General features: G+C 37.0%; 1 protein-coding gene across 2 annotated transcripts; it reads left to right on the top strand.

Annotated features, from left to right (window-relative positions):
* The first annotated feature begins 458 nt into the window (after nt 1–458).
* On the top strand, nt 459–13,347 carry LOC132255487 (sodium-independent sulfate anion transporter-like). 2 transcript variants are annotated; one of them, XM_059751549.1, is made up of 7 exons: nt 459–925; nt 1,641–1,776; nt 10,856–11,052; nt 11,124–11,235; nt 11,433–11,773; nt 12,147–12,450; nt 12,516–13,347. In XM_059751549.1, the coding sequence occupies exons 2-7, from the start codon at nt 1,755–1,757 to the stop codon at nt 13,337–13,339; spliced, it is 1,800 nt and encodes a 599-aa protein (XP_059607532.1). In that variant the 5' UTR covers nt 459–925; nt 1,641–1,754; the 3' UTR covers nt 13,340–13,347. The 2 variants fall into 2 exon arrangements, with proteins under 2 accessions (XP_059607532.1, XP_059607530.1); XM_059751547.1 differs by lacking the exons at nt 459–925; nt 1,641–1,776 and adding an exon at nt 6,830–7,290.
* Nucleotides 13,348–14,043: the final 696 nt, after the last annotated feature.

Here is a 14,043-nt window from a genome sequence, read left to right as displayed (position 1 = left end):
TGTACACCACTTCTGGCAATAAAATCTCCCCCTTGAATCATTAATTCAAGGAAAATCCTCCTCTTTTCCTCGCGATAACGCGCACACAGCAGAACAATAGAGAAGTGTGCACAAATCACTTTATTGCGCGATCTTCAAACTCTTCCTCTGATTTTCTTTATCACTCGTTGCACATTTTCACAATAGAATGTTGTGGCATTTTATGCATGATTAGGAGATAAAATGGAGCGAAGCTGTGGAGTGAAACTGGGTCAAAGTGTCCTCAGCAACAGCACGGCTGACTTATTTCCATGGCAGTCAGTGTGTGCCGTGTTTACACTATTCGCCACACGCTGGCGACATTGTCGCCAATCGACCTGTTGCTCGGTTTTTCATTGAATGAAGGCGAGAAAAAAAGACGAATTCCAGCGCACATGGCATAGACTTCGCGTCACAAGCACACGAACAGCGTCAGTTGTGTCTGCATTTCGGCCCAAACCAGACCTTTTCTTGGGAACGCAAAGAATCGCGGAGTTGGGAAGAAGACTCGCGTGTGTTTCATTCAATATTTTCACAGTGCTCTGAAATCGCGTGACAAATTGATGGAAAAATTTTATCACATGTAAAAATTTCACTGGTGTTTTCAACCTCTTATTTCGGATGATGAAGATCTTCACCTTCAATTTAAAGTGCTCTGTTTCCAATTGGCACATTGAGTCACTGGCGCTCATCTGCTGTTGTGGCATTGTTTAATTTTGGGTGAAGGAGTTAATGTGCGATTCGCGGGAAATTAATATATTGTGTTTTTTTCCACTATCGCGCGCGCGGAGAGTTAATGTCGATTGATAAGTCGAAAAATATATAATTCCAGCAAATAGACAAAAAGTGAGAGAGAATTATGCAACACAATTAATCGTTTTGTCTGAAATTTGTGGACGAAACAAAGGTGGGATTAAGAGAGTTTTGATCTTCTTTCCAATTCTTTCGATCGGAAGAACCAAGGGGGAGATAATACAACCCAAAAGTGATGTACGAAGTACTTAAGAAGTGTAAATGATCAAAAGCTTACAATATTCCTTTCTTGAGTGCCAATTTCACTGACAAATCATTCAAATCCTTTGGATTTCCTTCGATTTTCACGCAGAAACAAACGTATTAATCTTTTTGTCTAGGTTATGTAACTAATTAAAGAGAGATTTAGTGAATAATTCGCATTCTAGCACATCAATTCTTATGCTAAAGTCAAATAGATCGTTAGTTTCTGAACTTTTGATGCCAAAAAACACTGCAAGATGTATTGAATTCAAACATAACCTCAAAAAGAGTCATTTAAACTTGAAAATGTCACATTTAGAACACTTTTTGATCTATTTTGACTCTTAATCAGCAGTTTAGAGTTCATTTGGCAAATGAAAAATGCTTAGAAATGGAGTTTTTAAAGATTTTTTAGTAATATTTTAAGGTTATGTGTTCTTAAGTCTATTATTACAGAAATATCGGATGATAACTTGAGAGATTCATGTAGAAATTTTAGATCTTTAGAAGTGTTTGGTGTACAGATTTAAGACATTTTATCTCCCCCTTGGGATAAACAGTAATTCACAGCATTGTGTGTCTCAAATTGTGATCAACTCTCTGTCTTCTTTTCGTTTCTCACCAAGATCTTGACCAAAAATCTTGACCAAGCGTGCCTCAAGCAGATATAAAGTGGATTGTAAAAAAAAAAGAATCTCTTTCCCTATCACAAGCACACGCCTTTGATAATCTCAAGCAAAATGTACACTGGAATTAGTGGCGGTGAGTTAACTTTCCTGATAAGAATATTTGTAAGTCATCATCATTTTGTGCTGATGCTGTTTTCACTTAGGATAAAATCAAACACCATTTTTTCTGCTTCTTCTTCTCTTGTTGGCAAAGAATAATAATTTGTGTGTTTTGAGTTTACTTTGATATTTCGCTCTGATTTTTCCTTTCATTCTTCCGACTTTATACACTCTTATCATCTGAGCATCCGCCAAAGGCACACGCTCGACCTTGACCAGATATTCCCATGTTTGTGGGCTTCTTCAGCAGTCACTTTCCTCACTTTTGACGAGCTCATTGAACTCTTACGTTTCCACGGGCTTTGTTGCGTGGGAAAGTGTGATTTAGGGGAGAGCGGAGTGACTTTCGGTCAAGCGCTAGCAATACAAGTATGAATGAGTGTTAATTGAATGGCAAGTGGATGAGCTTCAGAAAATGCCCTGCATTGGGCATTAAAACTCATGACTTTTCCTCTAAAGAAGAATGAAAATATGTTATAAATATGACTACTCTGCCCCGCTGTGGGGCAGTGTTAGTATAAAATTTTCCTTCTTGTGTGATCTTTACTTATTTTACTTGAACAATAAAGGCTCTTTTGTCTAAATTCTCGTCAATTGTTGGCCTTAAGGACATCAAACATTGTGAAAAAGCCCAAAAAATAACACACAATAAAACTGTTCAATTCATAAGCGCCTCCCACTTCGAAGCCCCGCCCATTTTCGTGTTGAAACTCCATATTTACTCTTTATACAGATTGAGAAGTGCCATTCTACGTAATAAAAAGTTTTATGGGGGAAACTTTTGGACAAGATTCTAATTTAATTGCGGAAAATTACTCATGATATCATCAAAATATCGACCATAACCTCAAAAAGTAGTAATTCTGTGAGGAGTGTGTTAAAGAAAAGTCATAAAGTGATGTGGAAAAAGTCTTCCTCATAATTTACTGTCTCATTCTATTTGTTAGTTTCCTTGAAATTCATTCTATTAAACATGTTTACGGGATAATATAATGAGCAAAGAATAATGCAAGAAAACATTGGACTTTTTCTGCACCCGCTTTTCCCTCAGTGTGACGATAAAAATGGAAGTAAAAGGCATTTGACGAGCCCCCATATTTCATAGACGGCGCAACATAAGTCGCTGCTTGTCTGGGTCGCATTTGCTATGCTGCGATAATTGTGAATCGCTGTTGACTTTTCACACTCAGCAGACCTTAACTCTTAAAATTGAATCCTGCAAGTCTTCTGGGTGACATAATGCTGATAACTTTTAGATAGTATTATTGATTTAACGCCGCTGTGACTTGAAATGACTGGAAATATATTGACAATATTCACTCTTGATATTGTTGTTTACGTGAAAATGCACGTTTATAAACTGCTTCACTCTCTGTCAAGTCTTCTATAGTTTTTCTAATCTCTTAATGAGTCAATTTCTCTGTGTTGCCACGTGAAGATATTCGAAGAGTGTGACTTAAATGAGATTATGTCAATAGCAATAGTTAAATATAGTTGGTAAGTGAGCTTTATGAGTTGAAACAAAGGGATTCACATTGGATTGCAGTAGGGGAATGCGGGGCAGTTTCTGTACAGGAATTCTATAATTGATTGACACTTGTAGAATATGAAATTTGTCGTATGTTTTCACATTTATCCCCAAATTATAATGAATTTCTTTAGTTTCCATTCGATATTTCTGAAAAAAAAATCAATTTAAAATCTCTTTTTTCAGCATCTTTTCCGACCATAACCTCAAAAAGAACACTAAGAGATCTTAAAAGACTCCAATTGGAAGCATTTTAGATGATAAAATCATGCAAAATTGATCTAAATTAACATTTTCCAAGTTCAATTCAATATTTTTGAGGTTATGTTTGACTTCAACATAATTTTCAGTGTTTTTGACATCAAAAATTCAGAAAATCAATATTTATCGCAATCTTGTACTAGAAATCGAAATTTATTTATTCACTTTTCCCAAAGAGATTGCGGCTGAAAATGTATCTTCAAGAGCTATAAATGCTCTCATGATTGTCTTGTGCACGAGTGGAATTTCGTGTGTTTTGAAGTCAAAAATCAACCGGTTTTCTCTAACATTTCCCCCCTTCACCCTAAGATTCTGTAGGAGTCAATCAGAGGCCTTGAGAAGCGTCTTACCTTGATCGACAATCACATGTTAGATGACTGAAAAAACTCAATTTTTGCACTTGAATTATTTTCGAGAATATCATGTGACAGAATTTCATGCTTTACTCCAAATTATTTGACAGATAAAAAACCTACTTTAAATTCTTTATGTGGTTTCTTAAAGGTATTTTCGGGGAGTCTTCAGAGTTCACCTTCCAATAGAAGAAGAAGAAAAAAAACGAAGTGAAACGTATTTTTTGACTGGGTCATTACCAGTTTAATGATCGTGAGTGTCAAAAAATGTAATGAATAAGCAGAAAAGAAACGTGTCTGCAATGGGAAATACTCACGTGGCTCTTCGAAATACCTTCAACACCTTGACCTTGTGATTTATATTTCATCTTCTGTGTGAAAAGCTTGTTTTTTCAACCTGGCTTTCGACCATATTTTCCAATAAAATGCACCGCGTGCGCGCGCGCAAGTGTAAAACAAGAAGAGAAATAAAGTGTCACAATTCAATAATAATAAATTTATGGTATAAAATGAAATTGTGGCAAGTTGTAATCCTTCTTCACTTAACTTCCTTCCTCAAAAACAATTGTCAGAGGAGAACTTCTTCTCTCTCTTTTCCACTCATTCACTTCCTTGGCTCAATGAGGATCGTCAATGCCAATGCGAAGTTGACGATGAGCTAAATGGCAATATTTCTAATATAGGAAAACGGGAGATTTACTGGCTAAAAAACACATTAAATTTTCCTTTTCATTGTCATAAATTAGAATTTACATGTGCGGATTTATGGAATTACGCCCATGCTAAACACACGCGTAACATGCGGAGAGATAAGAGCTCTTAAGATAAGATGTTACACATTGTTGAAATCCGCTCAGTGGCGCCGAAATGTAGGCAAAATTTGATTTTGAATTCAACGAAACTATTGAGAATTTACGTGACTAAATTTTTATCACAGTGATGAGAATGATTTCACATGATAAATTCATCATTAATTTGTCGCATTAAATATTACTGTGACTGGAAAATAATTATGAACACTTATTAATATGATAAAATCCTTGTTTTGCAATTTATTTAATTATTTTGATTAAAATTACGATTGCAAAAGTGGTAAAAGTGGAATATATTGAACGAATTTAAGTCATTCTGTATTTTTACCATTATTTCAAATTCAAAGTCATGATTAATGATTAAAATTCAATGAAAAACATTTTAATTGAACTAATAAAATGTGTTTAATGTAAATTCGGAAAATTTTTACACGGTTTAACGATAAATTTTCAACTTTTGATCTCCTGAAGAATTGTGATTTTCACCAAGGGGGAAATATTCTGATCAAAAGTGGTGTACAAATCAGTGGAAGTTAAGGAAAGTGGAAGTGTTTCAATTTTTGCAATATTTTGAATCCTTGAAGTCTGATATCTTGAGAAGTGTTGAGAGTTTTTCGTACAAATTCTACAGACTTGAGCCATATTATGTTTTTGATTCACTTATTGATATTCTTTATAAGTAAAATCATAGCTTGAAATTGAAAAAAAACATTAACAACATTTCAACATTTAAGAGTTTAATGAAGCAAATCGAATGAGAAGAAAAAATACTCTTAACAGAATTTCACGCTTGTGATTTGCAAAAGTTCCTGTTCATTATTAACAATAATGCTTAAGATTAGCACTTAAAGCACAACTAAATATCGCCTTGTTTGATTATTCTATTCACAAAACATGCTTAATTAACGACGGGTATTTTCACTACTCTCCATATGACTTTAGTCAAGGCGAATTTTTTGTTGTCTGTGAAGTTTCAATTTTATCTCTTTATCAAAGTAATGCAAGTCCAAAGTGGCGATTCGGAAGTGGATGCTTTTATTGCTGTTTGTTCTCTTTTTTTTTCTCCTCTCCCACGCCCGTGATTATGCCCAATTCGCGAATGAAGCAATAAAATGCGCGATAAGGCAGCGTGATATATGATATCTGTGGCCGGAATACCTTGCGAGGCGCCTCAGGCCGGCGATACATTTAATTCAATTACAACACTCTCGATTGAGCTTTCTTATCGCTTGCAACCCAAATTGGTGATTTGTGTGGGGTTTTCTTACCTGTGACATTGTCCGCGGCTTTACTTTCCGGCTCTGCAGATTCCGCCAAAGTGCGCGTGCTGATAAAATCGCGCATTCAGTAAATGCATCAGTGGAATTTCTGCAAATGCTTCGCAATGATTTTCACTTGTCGCACTGACAAAAAAAAACAAAGGGGTTTGCTAATATACATTTCCAGTGCCTCAAAGTTCCGCTGAAGACACGACTTGAGAATTCTGTGCAGGATTTTGAGAAGAAGGTGGAAAATTGTATTGTGAAGATAGATTTTAGAGCGTTAAGAGAAAAGAGAATGATTTCAACCAGATTGAAGATCATTTATGGAAACTTTAAAAAATTATTACAGAAAATTTAATGGGAAAAACTAAGTAAAGGATTTATATTCTGGAAATTATTTAAGAAAAAGAAAAGAAATTTGAATATTTTGTGAGAAAAATGCAATTTGAGGTTAAGTTTAAGAAACACTTCTTAATACCGAACGATTAAAGGACACTTTATGGTTTTTTGATCTTAACTTTCGACTACAGATGGCGTATTGTTTATCACATTTTCGTAAAATTTTTTAAGGATTCTCAAATGTACAGAAATTATGAGATTTTTCCGGTTTCACACTTGTTTTTAGCGTAAAACCTTGCGTAAAATCGATTAAAGATCCGATTAAAGATCAAGTATTTAAGCAATTTTGCATATTAATTGGTTTTTTTTCAAGCTTATTCAGGTGAAAAATTCACATTTTCCTTATTTTTTTTTAAATTGTTTTCAATAATTTTTGTATGTAAATTTTGAAGAGACAGCAAAATAATGAACCGAAGATTCACCAAAGTGACACTGCATCCCCAATATTAGCAACCCTTTTTGGCAAAATGTATTTTCCTGTGCTTCTGAATGCGGAGGCGCAAGAAAAGCGTCAACTCGGGACTGACAAATGTATGGAAAAAAAGTCTCACGATCAAGCGAGACAGACAGATAAGGCTGGAGAAGTATATGGGATCGTTTCGCGGGTTTATCGGACAGACTTCTCATCAGTTGAATTTATGCTTTGATTGAAGCCGAACGTGCTCTGGCTTCACTTGAAGCCGAGAAGAAGACGAAAAAAAAGAAAATTAATTCAGTGAGAGTGATAATTATTCCGTGGGAAATTCCATATTGAGAAATTCGTAAGATTGCAATCTTTTTACTCGAGAAGTTGCGGAAGAAACACACACAAACGTGCGCGCGCGCCAAGAAAGATGGTATTCTCGAGGAGTTCCATAACAGTGACAGGAAAAGGTAATCGAAACGTGCAAGAGATCTCAAAAGACGTTGCAAATGTAGGTCAAGTTTGCAACAATCAAGATGCATCGGCAAAAGTGTGAAGGAAAAATTGTGTATTTTTCGTGAAACGTGCGGGAAATTCAATGTCCTAGACATTGAACTTCCACACAACACTCACAACAAAATTGCTAAATTATGCAATGAACGTTTTTACATTTCGACGGGTGAAAAGAAAACTATTAAAAGCCTAAAAATTGCCATTTTTCAACAAAGCAAGTTCGAAATTTAGCATCAAAACCCTCAAAACGCCTTCAAATCGTCCTTCAAAGTGCAAATATTGCTCTGAATTTATTATTTTAGTTGATTTTATTGGTATTTATTGAAATTTTTTGACTGAAAACAATAAATATTATTTTTCAAAGATGACTTTTAATAGTTTTCCAGACAATTTTATCAAAAAAGAAGTTCTAAAAAATCAATTTTTCATACTTTATTTGAACTTTTGAAATATTTATTCAAAGTCTAAAAAAACATTTTACGATAATTCTGAAAATCAAAAATTATTTTCTTAAAAGGCGTTTTATGCGTTTCACTGCAATTTTTGAGACATTTTTCCTGGAAAAACTGTTGAATATTCGATTTTTCATTCGTAAAACATGACAATTAATAAAATAAGATTTTTCATATATATTGTTTTATAAGATGCAAAATTTCAAAATTTCCACACAAGAAGAACAAATTAAGACGAAAACAATGATAAAACGACTTTTCATAGTTTTCGATTCACCCGTCGGTTTCGACAATAGCACAGATAAACACAATGGATCATAAACTGGGCGGGAGGAGGGACTTTTCAGCGATATCAAAGCATGAAGTGCATTTCAAAAAGATGTGTGAAGTAGAGAAAATGCGCGCGAAACACCTTTTTGTTGTTCCTATTTGCAAAGCTGTTTTGATATGAAATCCGCCAAGGACTGCGATATTAAGTGATGCTCCGCCATTAGATTACTCCTTGAGATTGTACGCAATGCGTTATCGCGAAAAGCGCCGCGAGAAAAAAATCAGGCGAGAAGGCAAAAAAGGCAATAAATCATGAAGAATCATTTTCAATTTTTATTGGCCAAAAGATTAGGGAAATATTTTCACAATAACAAGCCTATAAAAGAAAATATCAACACCTAATCCCAGGATGAAAGGATGTGATAACTCTATTTCAAGGGGCAGATATTGCGGTCAGAAGTTGATCAGAAATGATATTTCTCATCATTTCCAACCTCTCTGAGGTCATTTTAGTCGCTTTTCCGAAATGCAAAGCAGCAGGAAATATCGAAATTAATTAAATATGCATCTCACAGACTCACGACAAAGTGATAAGAAAGCGAGACGAGCCTGAGAAAATGTGTCAAAATTGATACGGAATAGATTTTCTGTGACTTGAGAATAAACACTTAAGACATTTTTGGAGTGGCAATCGTGAATGCGCCAGAGATAAAAAAAATGACTTGTAATCCAAACAATTTCCCATCGCGACAAGATTTCTTCTGTTTATCAAAACGCCTCTTCATTTATCAGATGGCACGCGTGAAATTCGGATCGATACCGGATGGAAGTTTGTCGAAATTGTTGCTGTCGCCTGATAAATCTTAGGGGAAGCGCGGTGGAAAAGAAGAAGCACTTCTGTTCACACATTGATTAGCGATCGTGCTTTGCAATGTAATCAGACAGAAAGTAGGCGATTAATTGGCAATAATTTATAATGTACTACAAATTGCTGATGTTATCGTTGTTGATCAAGAAAAACAAACAGTGAAAATGTACATATAATTTTTCCAGTATTTATAAAGATTATGCAAAGTTGAGAAGACAGTAAAAATCTTGAAGATTGTGATGCAAATTAATCGCTTTATCTTTGTTTGCTCAACAAATTAAATAATACTTTCAGTTCTGATAATCAAACTACATGTCTTTCAATAAATACACACAAGGGAGTGTTAATATGTCTGAAATCTGTACACCATAAATCACATGCAGAATTCCTAACAATTCTTGTGCTTTCGTAGAATGTTGTAATTTCATGTTAATCAATCTTAATTATCATACAAAAATGGTTTTTGGACTCTTTAGACAGCTCTGGCACTAAGCGAGAACGCGAGAATGCTTAATTCTGCCAATGATTAACAATCTTGGTGACTTTAGCATAAAGAATTGATGTTCTAGAATGCAAAATATTCACTAAATTCGTGACATAACCTAGAAAAAGATTGTTTCTTTGCACAAATTTAAAGAAATCCAAAGAATCAGGATGATTAGTCAGAAAAAGAAGCACGCTGGAAAGCATGATTGAAAGGTTTTTTTCTTAACACTTCCACTTCTTAAGTACTTCGTACACCACTTCTGGGCTGTATTATCTCCCCCTTGTTTGGTAGAAACTCTACAATTTGCTGTTTGCTCTTCCCATCGTCTTTCTCGTTGGGGATTTACCATAAGACATTTCACAGAAGTGACATTCTTTGCGAAAAAAATCACCTGAGAAAGAGCATTTTTGGGGAAAAGTACTGTGAAGTTTGTGGTCAATAATTTGCAAAATAAACCATGATTCATCAAATAAATGGTCATGCATTTGGTGTATGTTCAAAGTCACACTTTACTCTACTCGCGAAGCTTTCTTGGAACATCGCTCACAACTCACGATAAATATTTGCACTATTGATTATCATTTCAATTAGGGAAATTTGTCATGGGCAAATTAGTGACAGAGTAGCATAAAATTGGTCATTTAGGGATTAAATTGTTCGTCAAACAAGGCACAGAGTGTTAAAAACTTAATTATGTGTGCTGGATTGGATTTATTTATGTAACATTATCAGATTTAATTGCTTGGCACTGAAGAATTGTAGACAATTCGGCATGAGAATGATAAATACCATTCATTTCATAGCATTAAAGCTAATTTGCTGGCAAAAGATTTGACAAAAAAACAGCATTATTGTCGCCTAACAATAAAGAATGTTTCGTGAATATAAATCGTCGGATGCCTTTGTCAATCAAAGCTTGTAAATAAATTTCCATAATCACTTACATTTCCGTTCAGAAGTATTTTGAAGTGAGGGAAAAAAGTGATGATTTCTTTGGTGTATGGAAAATAAATCTACAAATATCGAGGATTTCTCGAGTTTTCCTCATATAATTCCATTCCATTCCATCCATTTCTAGAATATCCCTTCGAACAATTCCCAAATATTCACTCCATTCCCAAATCGAACTTATATTTATCGAAATCGTCGTTAGGCAGAAAGATTTTTTGCACAAATTCCAGCAAAAATCTCCCATAAGAGAATTTTGCACAAGATCTTCAAGTGTCGCGGGTTCGATTCACCTTCTATATTCTTCTCTATTCTCTATTCTTTGGCTTCACAGCATGTTTTTCGAGATTTAAAATTCGAAAACTTAGTAAATTCCTTTCATTTCATCCCACATTCTTCGTATTCCATGAAATTTAGCCCTTTATTCCCATTCATTCCCAAATATTCTTCAATATTCCCAGCTGGAACAGCTTTAAATGTTTTAATATTCTTTGCAGAAGCGCCGCCAGAGGATTTTAGTGAAGAATTTCCTGCGATACTTCCAATATTGAAGCGACAAGTTCGAGGATTTTGTGACAAATCGACGCTGCTTAAGAGATTTCCTGTGCTAAGTTGGCTGCCGAAATATCAACTGAACTATTTGTTCTCTGACTTTGTTGCTGGACTGACTGTTGCTTTGACGGCAATTCCACAGGTAAGAGAAAGGCAGTAAAATGTTGGAATCTCACTGTTTTTCTTCACTCACTTAACTCAACCAATTAATAGGGAATAGCGTATGCTGTTGTCGCCGGACTTGAGCCTCAATATGGACTCTATTCTGGATTTATGGGGTGTTTTATGTACTTCATCTTTGGCAGCTGCAAAGATATTACAATTGGTAAGTTTATTCCTGATACTTTTGAACGTCTTTAATGGCATTTTCTATCGCTTTTTAGACTCTTCCAACTGTTTTTTTTTACATGTATTTCTGACTTATCACACTTTAATCCGGGTTTTATCTGTTTTCAGAGATTTAAGCACTTCAAATATGATTAGATTTAAGATCATAATACCTAATTTAATAATACCTAATAGGTCCAACTGCCATCATGTCCTTGATGGTGGCTCACTACGTCACGGCGAGTCCTGATTATGCAGTATTGAGCTGCTTCTTGAGCGGCGTTGTGATTTTCCTTCTGGGCGTGTTGAATCTGGGCTTCCTGGTGCAATTTATCTCCATTCCGGTGACGGCAGGATTCACCTCAGCCGCCGCCATTACGATTGCCAGCACACAGCTGAAGTCCCTCTTCGGCTTGCCGGGTCAGGCCAACGACTTCATCGAGGCGTGGAGCAATTTCTTCCATCATATCAGTGATATTAAGCTCTGGGACACACTTCTAGGCGTCTGCACTGTAGCATTTCTCCTAGTCCTGAAGGTAAATCCTTTCACTGGGACATTTCACTGAAGTCCTCCAATTCTGGGGGTTCTCAAGGGGAAGTTACTCGCGTTTTGAGACCATTGTTTTTGTGATTATTCAATCATTTCTTGATTTCTCGCGATTTTGCGGTATAAATAGCGTCCCCCACGTCAATTTTGCTGCCCTCTGGCGGCGATATGTGGAGAAAATAATCAAATATCCTAATTTGAATTTAATATGAAGAAAATATTTAAATTTCATTTGATTTCTTTTAATTTTTCCCATTTCTTCATTTAGGGGATTTTTTGCCTTTGTGTATTTTCTACTAGATTCAGAGACTTCATTTTAAACTTTCATCCATTTTTTATCACATATTTTCTAATATTTCCAGCGACTCAATAGCATTCAGCGCTGGCGGCTGTTCTTCAGATACTTCTCACTGTCGAGAAATGCCATTGCTGTTATCACAGGCACTGTTTTGGCGTATCTTCTGTACAAATATCACGATGACACGCCCTTCACGCTCACGGGGAATGTGGCTTCGGGTCTGCCACCGTTCAGACCACCGCCATTCACCACTGTTGTGGCCAACGAAACTGTCTCCTTCAGCGAAATGATCCACACTTTGGGCTCGGGAATTGTGGCCATTCCGTTGGTGTCAATTCTCGAGAGTGTCGCAGTGGCCAAAGCCTTCTGTGAGTAACTGTAACGACTTCATATAGTATATCACGACCTTTCATTGCCTTTTTCTCAATTGCAGCAAAGGGAAAAACCGTGGACGCCACACAGGAGATGATCGCCCTTGGCATGTGCAACATCATGGGCTCCTTCGTCCTCTCGATGCCCATCACGGGCTCCTTCACGAGGACAGCGGTGAATAACACCAGTGGCGTTCGCACGACACTCGGCGGTGTGTTCACGGGTGTGATAATTCTGCTGGCTCTGGGCTTTCTCGCCCAAACCTTCTACTTCATCCCCAAGACGACTCTCGCCGCCGTCATCTTGGCCGCCATGTTCTCAATGGTGGAGTACGAGTTGCTGTTCAAGCTGTGGCGCACGCGTCGCATTGAGGTGATCCCCTTCATGGTCACCCTGATATCCTGCCTCATCCTCGGACTGGAGTATGGCATTGTCATTGGCGTGGCGGTGAATCTCCTCTTTGTCCTGTACACCACCGCGCGACCCGCGACGGCGCACGATGTGCGCAAGATCCTAGACACGGCGCTGCTGGAGATCTCACCGGATCAGAGTCTGGTGTTCTCCGCCGCGGAGAATTTCAAGTACAAGGTGCTCAAGTACACACTCGATGCACCGGACACAGTGTCCCTGATCATCATCAATGGACACTACGTGCAGAGCATCGACGTGACTGTGGCGATGAACCTCAACACACTGGTGGCGGATCTCAAGATCCTGGGCAAGGCCATCGTGTTCTGGAACTGGCCACGGCAAGCTGTGGCGCTCGCGTGGCGCCTCAGTCCAGAATTTGGTGTCCTGTTCAAGCGGTCAGACAATGTGGAGGATCTAGTCAAATTGTGGCACCACGAGAAGCAGGACTACATCAATGGCGTCACGTGCAATTGATGTCCAGAACACACATTCAGGAAACAAACTACGAGTTAACTCTGTTTTTTTTTATCTACCCAGTCAGTATCTGTTAGAGCGATTACAGACTTGCAGGTGATCCAAGAGAGGATAAGCGAGAGCTCGAGTGTGTCTGACAGTTGGTTGAGCCAAAAACGCGACTTATCCCTCGATATATCGAAGATTCAACCGATATTTATGGGGTTAGCCAAATTCAAATGATTCCCCGAATAATTTGACAGCTCAAAATGGACAAAATGGCGGAGATCTTGCAAATTATTTGTCGTGGCATCTCAAAATCATTAAATTCTTCTGCGAATCTTCCATTTTTCGCAAAATTTCACGCTTTTTGATAAAATAAATCAATTAACAGCTGCGAAAGGCACGCGAAGCAAAATTGTCGCTAGTGTCGACAAAGAAGAATAACTCCTGATTGTGTTTAGCGCCAGTTCAGCCACGATTTATCGCTGATTTGAGCTTTACACATTTCCAAGCTCATCCACAGTGGATTGATCCCATTTCCCATCGATTCGAGGCTAACCTACAAGTCTGTACTCGCTCTTAGAGGAGGAGCACGAATTTGTCAGGTGATTAACAGTTGTTGTGAATTTATTAAATAAACGTTATTTATTACTGAACAAAGTGATGTTTATTCAACAGAATAGTCAAAGTCAAGGGAACAAGCCAAGTTTTTATAGGTTATG

The sequence above is a fragment of the Phlebotomus argentipes genome, unplaced genomic scaffold (assembly GCF_947086385.1).
Source record: "Phlebotomus argentipes unplaced genomic scaffold, Phlebotomus argentipes genome assembly contig_5, whole genome shotgun sequence".
In the NCBI taxonomy this organism is placed as follows: domain Eukaryota; kingdom Metazoa; phylum Arthropoda; class Insecta; order Diptera; family Psychodidae; genus Phlebotomus; species Phlebotomus argentipes.
This window is presented reverse-complemented; position numbering and strand designations above follow the sequence as displayed.